Consider the following 11,230-nt stretch of genomic DNA (forward strand, 5'->3'; position numbering starts at 1 on the left):
AAAGATTATCGTAATGTATACCATCAATAGATAAGCAAAATTATCACCGTCAGAAAAAAATTATCGTATATATAAAATTTCAGTACATTCCAAAATTTACCCAGAAGATAATGGCTTTAGAATTAATTATAATTTTATTACAGTATTACATGTACCACCTGTTCATAAAGTTTTGATATAAATTATACACCCAAACTACATTTTTCCCCTAATTTCAGGCCCAATTAAACTTGGAGATGCGTGTTATTCACCTGGTGGTTTAATGCAAAAATAGCAAAACGACATACAAAACATTATAACTGTATGTATACATATGTATAAAAAAAAAAAAAAAAGGTGAGTACTGATAGTAATTTGTTTTTAATGATAAAACTATAACATTCGATTATAATCGATGAAATTGCAACGTCGATGATCGAGCGACAATTCGCCGAAGACGTTGGTGTTTTTGGAAATGTGACTGATGTTTTACTCGGGTTTACAACCTACACTTTATCTTACTGATATATATGGGGTATTAATTCACTGATCGTTTAGAATTAATTATTTTATGCGAATATATTTGTTATACCTAAGATTTTTGTATGTTTATTAAAAATATTTAATACAATCTGTTATTTTTAAATTTTTTTGATTTTTTTTATGACACACAACATGTTCGATGTGGAATACGGTATGTGACGCATGCATTCAACAACATTGTTTGTCTGCGGACTTGTGTATGTTATCGGCCGACCGCCGACTAATAAATATTCATGCTTTTGAAGCCAATGGTGTGTCTATGAATTAATTAATTGGACTGCTCCGAGTCCTCCGATACTAGTGTCGAGAGATCACTTTAGCCGACGATACGAGAAAAATTTGTACGCCTGACCTTTGACGTGACCCAGGTATTAAAATACTATGCAGAAGGCAGAGAAATTGTGTTTTATATGTTGGTCTCAATTCATTTTTTTGGCGGCCATCACATAATTTATCGAGCGGCCCATATAACCAGGCTTGGGGTAATGCTAAATGTAATGGTAATGCATTGCAATGCATTACATGTTTTCAAAGTAATGATAGTAATGTGTAATGCCACAAAATTAGCATCACAAGTAATGGTAATGTAATTCATTACTTTTTAAAATCTAGTGTAATGCTGGCATTACATTGCATTACTTTGCATTACTATGCTTATTTATGCATGTTCACTTTTAAGAAATGTGATCAATAAATGAATAGCTGAAATTGTATTTGATTAGAATTATTTTATAAAAGAAGAAAGAAATAATTCTTTAAGAAAATATGTTTTAGTTGTATTATAAAAAAAGATTTTTAAATTGTTCATTTTATTAAATTGTAATATTACTAGATATAACAACACAATTCCATAACATTTTAAGAGTGTTGTTATTAAGTCTGAAATCATTTAAACAATTTACTCCAATTAATTTTCTTTTCAATAGAGAGTGTGTCAACAACACACTATGCCCCCAGGTCAATCTAGGTATCAAAACAATCTGTTGTTATAAGAAGTGCTAAACACCCCAATCCTCTTCCCTTGACTAAGTCCCACTAGAAAAGAGGAGAGACATGAACCATAAAAAAGTGTGAATGCACTGTTTATCATGATGAAAATCAAAATCACTTCCAATATTATAACCAATTTGAAAATAATCTCTCTCTCTCTCTCTCTCTCTCTCTCTCTCTCTGTCTCCCTGTTGTATATTAAGTACATTAGTTTGCACTGATAGAAAATACAAGATTCATGTAATTTTCTATTATTGCACTTAATATATATCCTAAGATAAAGATTGCCAAAAAGTCTTTCAGTCACAGCTTCCACTGCTCATGTAGAATGTTTATTAAGTATAGCTGGGAAGATTTTCAAACCCAACAGGATGCAGTTAAAAGCTGAACCCTTTGAAACTTTGATGATCATAGACTGCAGCAACAATCTTTTGTCTTATTAATGTGTCCTCAGTATAAAGAAATCTGATTAAGATATATTAAAAAATATCACAGGGGAAAACCCTCTGTTTATAAATTAATACAAGTTAGTGTCCAAAATTATGAAAATTTGTGTTATCTGGGGAAATGCATCTATTTAGCCTTTAATAACAGCAACTTTATTCCATAATTTCTTTTCTGTTATGCGTGTACTTCTATGTCTCTATTTCATACCTGACATTGTACCATGTCAAATGTCTATAAATATCAATTTACTAATTATGTGGCATGTTGTTCATAATGCCATAAAATGATTATATATTGAGCAAATAAAGAATGAATCTTGTTTAAGTCGTAAAACCTGATACTGAACATGAAACTGTAGTTATGTTAAAGAGTGTTTTATATTTGAAATATTTGCAAAAGCTCTTTATTTAGCTTTACTTTTTAAAACAAAGTAATGGTAATGGTAATGCATTACTTTACTCATGTAATGGTAATGTAATGCATTACTTTAAGAAAATCAAGTAATGGTAATGGTAATTTAATGCCCAAATTCATGAAGTAATGGTAGTGTAATGCATTACTTTACAATGTAATTCGCCCCAAGCCTGCATATAACAGTATACTTTTTTTCTTTTAATTTTCAATAATTGACATTGTAGTTAACGATCAAAACAATGGACATTTTATCCGACTAATATCTACATTTTTTTAAAGGGTTGAAATTGAGCAATATCAAATATCATTTGTCTTAATTAATGTTTAGATTTCTGGTACAACTAATTTCCTGTACAATTAGCTTCAAAGAACAAGCGTTATGGAACATCGAAATGTAAAGTCAGTCACTTTACACACTAAATATTATTTTCAAACTCACATTTCATATCCTATCATTTTAAATGCTAGCTGCAGGTCTGTAGCTCCCGGTCTGAAAAAAATCGGATGGACGACCAGATCGGAATTTGTTCAGACCTGGATATACAGACCTACAGCTATATAAATGCTAAAGCGAGAACTCAATTCTCAATTCTCAATTCTCGCCAACAGTAAATGTTGTGTATTCGCTGTCAAAAAGAAAACTTAATATATGTTTAATTAAATAAAACATACTTTATGGTAAAAAATTTTATCCCCCCCCCTTGAATTTCACATGATCATTTGAAATAAATATGCATAAAACAATGTAAACATAAAGATTATGTTTTATCAATTGAGGGTACCGATATAACAGAAAACAAATGATGAACATGTCCGTGAATTTGGTCTGATTCACACTATTTTGACTACAGCTGGGTATCGTCAAAAAACTTTCATGCATAGGTATGTCATCACGAGAATCTAAAAAAAATTATACAACAAAACTGAAAATACAAATGATAAAGTGAAAAATTCATTTAAATAATGCCTTTACTCTCTATATACTAGTAATGCCTTTACTCTCTATATAATGCCTTTACTCTCTATATAATGCCTATACTCTCTATATAATGCCTTTACTCTCTATATAATGCCTTTACTCTCTATATAATGCCTATACTCTCACTCCCTCTTCTTCCACCCTCTCTCTTTCATACACACTTTCACGAATTTCTAACAGATACTTCTTTTCTACACAAATATCCCAAATAAAACCACGGATTTCCGGATCCCTTTGGGATGTACAACTGTAGTTCTATATTCGGCTTCAAGGCTTCCCTGCCCTTTTTACTGTACATAGAATACAGCACCTGCTGGTCCGAATTCACCAACTGTTGGTCCAAAAAATATTTGACTGCCCTGTGATACAACTGCTCAAATTGAAGTAGTGCCACTCCTTTCCCAAGAAATATTCCTCCTCCAACCCATACGATGTTTTTCCTAAATATCGTGAAAGGATCTATATTCATTGACAGACCCTCCACTCGGTTGACAGATATTTTTCCTGGGTCAAAGCCCGGTGGTATGTCCAAGGTAAAGTCAACCTTTCGTTCCACGACATCCCTAAAATATCCTATATCTACCCAAGCGAAGTAAGGATTGGCAAAGACGCCTTTGCGTATCGTTTCTGCCACAACCGCATACTTTGAATGTTGGGCCGCGGGATATTCAGGGATTACTGTATTGGGGTAATATTTTGGATAACCCGGTTTATCCAGGACGGATTTCATTTGGGTGACAAGTTGGAAGGGCCAGAGTTCCGTCCGATTCAGCAGGTATATCATTGTGTTGTTGAGGCGATCGGATCGCAGAGTCTCCATCAACTCCTTAAACTCTTTGCAGTCAGTATACACAACCAGAGGATTCACTAAGTACTTGAATGTGGACGCCCATTTGAAATATGTGTTTATTGAGAACTTAAGACCTCCGACACCCTTTTGAAACGTTCCGAGATTCCAGTAAGCTGTAACTATGGTGACGTTCCTTGTATTTTTCACGTTATTTCCAACTTTGCTTTCATTTTTTTGTGGTATTTCGACAACACTTTTCTTTTTAACCAAGTTATCTTGTGTGAGGTTTGGAATGAATTTGTCGACACTTGGTATTATAAGCAGGGCATTCTGGGTAAAATTCAGGATGTCCTTGATCCCAGATTTCATTTTTTGAACGGAAGCGGGCGGAATCCATGTCTGCAATTATAAAAAAAGGAGATATTATCAAATATATGAAGATATACAAAGTACCGGTTTAGCGAGATCGATCATGTGAAGGAAAATGATGAAAAAAAACCATCAAATTTGCAAACAATTTTTAAAATACCATTGTGTTAAACTATTAATAAATGGATCTTCATGACCACTTTAATTTTACACATTTGGAAAGAAGAGCTGTGAAGATGAGAAACCATGTGTAATATTCAAATCCATTTTCAAGGATGTTACTCAGCCTTTGGGTTGTCACATTCGGGTTGTTATAAAGTTTAATGTCATGAGTAAAATTTGTTCGTCACACAAAAAGTATTTATAAAATTTTGTATACTACACATTGAGCTTATGCTTCCATATTTAAAAGACGGATAAATAGACAGACGGACGGGCTAACCCGTAACAAAAAGTGACCAGAAAAAATCATTTGAGCCTTCAGTTTTGATGAACTTAAATATTAATCTTCGATCAACATGCTGAAAATGCCGATTTTCGAGTATTTGAATGTAATGTACGAGTATTTACAATTAACAACTATAAATAAACGAAATTCGACTTTCTGGGTACATTACATTGGGAGCGCCTGTGGTACATACATGTAACTATAGTTCTGTATTACTTTGATGCTTCACAAGATTCGTCACAGGCTCTAATGCTTTGTTCAAGATGAAATAGCCCCTTTGCATGTTTGCACGTACTTTGGTAAATAGATATAGTAAGACGGGATCAATACTTTGCCCACTAGACATACCAGAATGATATTTCGCTAATGCATCCTTGACGTAAAGTAACTTTTTAGTTTGCTTCGCAGAGGCGGATCCAGCATTATGGAAAAGAAGGGGGGGGGGGTCCAATCGATGAAAAAAAAATACGTGTAAAGGACTAACACGTTATGTGCGGTATTATGCATTTTTTGCCCCCAAAATTAAAGTTTTATAACGAGCTTTAAAAACAAGGTGAAAGATAGTAATGTAGAAATGATGTCATGAAGATTTTGATAAATTGATGTTTTGTAGCACAAGCTTATCTTTTAAAAAGATTGGTGAGCTAGCGCCGTAGCCATCCTAAAACACAGAAGCAGAATACTAAAACATTGGTTTAAATTCCTGAATCGATTAATTAACAATAAGAAGACACAGTGTTGTACTGGAATTGTGCTGGAGTGGGGTCTCAATTTAGAATTGTGAATCTAGAGTGGGCTTCACATCGGCAATGGCATAGCTCATTGACTGTGCCTTAATCATTATGTTTCTACTGTAATTTCAATTTCGAGGTGAACATTTTCAAGAACCATTGGTACTGTTGTGTAGCAATCGCATCTTCTCGGGCCTTTCCGGCATTTCCGGCAAGCTCGGAAAACATATCGAGGTTGTTTTCCAAATGTGGTCATAGCTTTCACACACTAACAAAGACTGTGCAGACCGCAGGTGACGTTTATTGTCAAAACAACAGGTGGGTATATATATAATTACAAGAGACGTGTGGTGTCATAAATTTGGATATGAAGATATTCACCGTGTACACGTCTAGTCAAGGTATTGCCATGATTGCAGAGACATACTAGTACATAACATACGAGTACATTAGTATATACATGTACGTCCATGGGTATTGTCATGTTTTAAATTTTGAATTTACTGGGTGGATGTAAATACAAAATTACCAACATGACAATAAGAAGCCTAAGATGACGAGAATCTTATTGCTCGAAAAAGATTTAACCAATAAAATTTTGACTTTTAATTTGAAATGGTATATACACATATTTTTTGATAAACAATTTTATTGTCCACCTCATTGTCAAATCGACTTCCTGTACTGTGTGAAAGAAATATTGTGGCCTTTTATTTGAACAAACTAGAGTCCCCACATCACCCAATGATGGTTTGTGTTAAGTTTGGCTGAAATCGGGTTAGTTGTTCTTGAAAAGATAAACATGTAAAAAGTTTACAATGACAACGACAGACAACAAACAATTTTGATCAGAAGCTTTGGCTTAGGTTAGCAAAAACTAATTCAGACTAATTACGAGAAGCTTTTATAATAATGGAATATTTTGAGTTTTTTTTATCACTGAAAAGTTTTTTAATTCTGGACTATTTTTTAAAATTTGATAGTCTATTAATTTCAATGTTAACGAAAGTTCTAAATGATCAGATATGACAAGAAGTGGGGATAATTTATCAGCTAAATAGTGGAACATTGTACAAGCAAATGCCGTCCCTGGGAGCTCTTGAATGGGTGCGCTACACCATCCGGTAAGTACAGGCCCCGGGGCCATAAAACTTAGACGAGCTTACATTTGATATCAGTCTCACATTTACAAAAGGAAAATAGAGTGTCATGTTCAGGAAAGTTGTACATTTTTTCATTAAAGTTTCCAAAAAATCTTTTCACGGTATTTTTGTAATATTTTCGATTTTTTTGGAAACATTTTTTTCAGTGTTTCATGCGGGTATGAATGTAGCTAGCATTAAAAAAAACGCATAGGCGGGTTATGTAATTTTCTGTCTTCTTTTTATTTTTCGTATGAAAGGAAGTAAAACTTGGTTATGATACCTAAGTTATGGCAGACATCTAAATTAGCTAAATAACATATTTACATTGTAGATGATAGTAAATTGATTGACTTAAAATTCGCAGACTGCGTACGATTTAGGTCGCTCACACACAAAATTCTCTGACAAGTCGCGCCCGCGAGCGATACACACGCGCACATGCACACCAGATCGCATGTGTGTTAGAGCGTAAAACATCACCACAAGACAGAGAAAGAAAGGGCAATTAATGACCAGGCCCTAGTTATCAGACCAAAGATACACAAAGGCCTATTTTAATTTAACTCTTTAACACGATATTTAGATCTGAAGTGAATTATTCTTAGTCACCTAAGATTGCACACACCCCCAAACTGACCAATCTATATAATCATGATGAAAAAGCCAGAAAACACAATATTGATACTCACCGGGCTCTCTGTCACTTGGTAATCCAGTACTGACCGCGAGAGAACGAAGTAGATCCCAGCGACTGAAACCACCAGCGCTAAAAGTACTCCCCAAACCTTCCTCATCATATACAGCGGATATCGCCTCCATCACTGTTCCAGTTTTCACCGTGTGGCTTCATTATAGCAGATCTCCAGAAATAGCCGCGGCGGGGGCCGAGTTAATCGGCGGGGAGAAGCTTGTAAAATGATATCCTTTCTGCATGTGCTGTTAATTAATCCCCCCAGTGTTTGGATGTGAATGAATTAATATTTGCAGGGATTGTCTTCATTTACAAAATAGTGGTAAAATATATATATATATAGATGATTGTGTATCAAGCAATCTGATTGGTCAATTCAAATTGCACACATTGATCATCTGAATTCAAGGAAAAAACCGAAACTGATAATTCTACATAATTCTTCGTCAGAGCCATATCTGAGCGGTCTTGTACCCAAGCACTCAGGCCAGCTTAAAGGAGCAGAAGTTTTTGACGGGTTGTCTTGACTAACAAGGGGCACCAAGGGACAATGCCTATTTCAGTCAGTGTAGTGTTGGCAACTTGACAGTCAGTCTTGTCCCCCCCCCCCCCCCCCTGCAGTCACCACAGCTTGTGAGTGTAAAATGATAAACATAAGTTGAATTAAATGCTATAAAATATACTTCATATTCCATTGTCCTTAATCATCTTACATATTTGAGTAAGAATGTCAATGTTTTCATTGGTCATATTATAGCCATGTGAGTTTTTCGTCAGTGTCCTTTTTATCAGAGTGCTTACAATATTTCTCTATTTTCTCTCTTTCCTCCTGAGCATGACTACTGATGAACAAAAAATGTTTTTCATCATCAACTAAATTATTGTTGCATCAAAGACAAAATCTTTCATTTTTGGGAACTGAAGTCTATGAGCTGATATACAAAAACGAATATCTTCAAAGTTTTTTATTGATCTTAAATAATTCTCAAGGGAAAAAAATTGTTTAACAGTGCAGTAGCTCCTTAGCTTTTTATCAGAGTTTACTCCAAGTTGAAAATGCCATTCTTTGATATAGTATAAGAATAAACATTTTTAAGTGTTATTTTTAATTTGTATGGTTTTACTGAAGGTGGATCTTTAATTCCCATGATATTAAGGAGAAAAAGGCTGATGGAGCCATACCATGAGGATGTGTTTTGTTGAAAAGTAAATTTGATTCCAAGTAGGCATTATATAGTAAGAGAAAAGATTGACCAAGATTTTCAAGGCTGAGCCAGTAACTTAGCATGCTTCTTAGTCAAGTTGTTAAAGGTGAGGAGGAAATTTTCCCAGTTCGGACAATACCGCAAAATTTGTTGTGGATTTATCTTATCTTAAAATTAATTTGCAAAATTTAAGGGGTTTCTCATACAGTAAATTTGAATAAACTCTTTCTATGGAACAATTAGAGGAATGAGCTTTTTTTTTGGTTAAAGCAACCCCAGATTTCAGAAGAATACAACAGTATTGGTTTGATGGTGTGGTCAAATATATGAATAATAGTTTTGACATCAGGGTTTAATGAGATTATGTCTTTCTTGAGTTTGAATAGAGCCTTGAGAGCTTTTTGGTATAGTTGTTTTTGTGCAAGAGGCGCTAAACACACATTCAAGTTGAGTATCAGCAAAAAAAGAATTAATTTGATTTCGTGTAGAAATAGTTGATGCAAAGCACATGCACACTAGTTATATAAATGATGACATTTAATGGACACATTTAATCATTGTCAGATATAAACAAATGCCATATTGCATCAACTTGATTGTGAATTTTATTGTCTTTAATGTATAGGTGTCACTACAGTGCTAAATTTTACAATATATTCCTACCAAAATCGCGCAACTTTAGATATCGGTTATTAATTAAATAATGTATAGGTGTCACTACAGTGCTAAATTTTACAATATATTCCTACCAAAATCGCGCAACTTTAGATATCGGTTATTAATTAAATATTGTATAGGTGTCACTACAGTGCTAAATTTTACAAAATATTCCTACCAAAATGCGCAACTTTAGATATAGGTTATTAATTAAAAAGAACTTCTGGAAAAGATCCTGTGGTTGAGCCTTTTCAGCCCCCCCCCCCCCTCCCCCTGGAAAGAACATGCATCAAAAACAGGGAATATTGAGATATCTTACACATTGATTTTCATCTCATAAAAAATCCGCCCCTGTTGCGGGCGGAAATGCCCCAAATTCAAAGGGGAATTTGGAAATTACTCAGCCATCGTGAGCCTTCAGGTAATAACTGTAGTGGCATGTTAAGAGATTTGATGAATAAATTCTTCTTTTTTTTCATTTAGAGTCTTTTGCAGACCTTATATGTAAAAAAAATCTTGGTTAAAAAATGGGGTATTTTAAGAGAACATATTCTCAAAATCACCGTATTCATTGTTCGTGATTTGAATTTTAATACAAACTAGAGCCGAGCTCGTTGCAAAACAACGAGTAAGTCTTTCGCGCAGCTGCGTCATAAACGTGACGCTACGCAAAATTGATAATATGGTATTACATATTTATTTTTCAACTAAAATACAACATGTTGCACTTTTGCTTATTTTTTTTTTATTTTTTATTTAGCGTTTACCCGAGCGAGTGTAACGATTTTGTCTTTCCCCTGTATTCCCCATAGGAATTTCAAAAACCTTTAATTTGTAATTTACAATATATAAATCAAATACGAGATAGTATTGTAACACAATTAGTTACGACAAATAAATTGAGTTATTACTATCCTTGTTTATTATCACATATCCATTCTAACCTTGTCTGCATGGAAATTTAACTATTACTTGGACAAGGAAGCACAAACTCCCCCAGGCACTCAACCAGAGCCGTGCTTGTTTATGCGGCCACGGATCTTATATGGACGCCAATACACAGCGCCTCGAGGGATGTGGTCACTTCTTCAGCGTTAAATTCTCTGTACGAGTGATGGATGAGTAGACATAAGATGCATACCCTTATATGTATACATTCATAAATTTCAATGACTTTCGTATTTGGTGGTATGGAACACATCCATATTGTGACGTACTTCATATAGAAATAAACAATAAAACTGGGCATAAATATTTTTATCTCTTTCCAAAAAGTGTTACCAAATAGCATAGCGCAATGAGTTAGAATGCCAACTACGAATCTGTTAGTTATGAATTCGAATTCCGCTGGGACTTCTATATTTTTAACCTTTCCAAAAAATCTTTAAAACACATTTTGTGGTCAAATATTGTAAAATTTGAAATTTTTAAAACGGTGAAAGTATTTTGATTATAATGTATCCTTATCTACTTTAATATCCACAGGTGTCCCCTATCACCTTAATTGTCTTGGCAGTTATCGACTGTCCTATATACATTGTATGTATGATTGTACACTTCAAGACATGTACATTCATCTGTCAAACCCTAAAACTGTAGATTCCTAATTAAACTCGAGGAATTAATATCCGCGTAAAACTGGGAGGAGCACACCTCGCGGAATTTAAAATCTCGCTATTATTTTTCGGCCATATGTAAACTAAATGAAACTATACTAATAATTCGATGTTCGCGATTTCATATTCTCGCGATTTGAGCAAACCGGTTAAATCGCGGAATTAAGTACTCGCGTAAAAAAAGGAATCTACAGTATGACGAATAAACACCTTAGATGAATGACTA

General features: G+C 34.2%; 1 protein-coding gene across 6 annotated transcripts; it reads right to left on the reverse strand.

Annotated features, from left to right (window-relative positions):
• Positions 1–3,058: 3,058 nt before the first annotated feature.
• On the reverse strand, positions 3,059–7,862 carry LOC105342359 (uncharacterized). 6 transcript variants are annotated; one of them, XR_010713969.1, is made up of 3 exons: positions 7,525–7,862; positions 3,447–4,541; positions 3,059–3,340 (listed from the first exon to the last, which is right to left on the reverse strand). XR_010713969.1 is itself a non-coding variant. In XM_034481196.2 (2 exons), exons 1-2 carry the CDS (start codon positions 7,630–7,632, stop codon positions 3,516–3,518), a joined length of 1,134 nt encoding a protein of 377 aa, XP_034337087.2. In that variant the 5' UTR covers positions 7,633–7,861; the 3' UTR covers positions 3,059–3,515. The 6 variants fall into 6 exon arrangements, 1 of the variants encoding a protein (XP_034337087.2); XR_010713968.1 differs by having other exon boundaries at positions 3,059–3,366; XR_010713966.1 differs by having other exon boundaries at positions 3,427–4,541.
• Positions 7,863–11,230: the final 3,368 nt, after the last annotated feature.

This window comes from Magallana gigas, chromosome 5, assembly GCF_963853765.1.
Source record: "Magallana gigas chromosome 5, xbMagGiga1.1, whole genome shotgun sequence".
Classification (NCBI taxonomy): domain Eukaryota; kingdom Metazoa; phylum Mollusca; class Bivalvia; order Ostreida; family Ostreidae; genus Magallana; species Magallana gigas.

Bases quoted from the DNA above. Each gene is read 5' to 3' on its own strand.
- LOC105342359 (XM_034481196.2), bottom strand. From the start codon at position 7,632: ATGATGAGGAAGGTTTGGGGAGTACTTTTAGCGCTGGTGGTTTCAGTC. The intron at 4,542-7,524 runs GTGAGTATCAAT...TTATAATTGCAG, and splicing joins ACCAAGTGACAGAGAGCCCG to ACATGGATTCCGCCCGCTTC.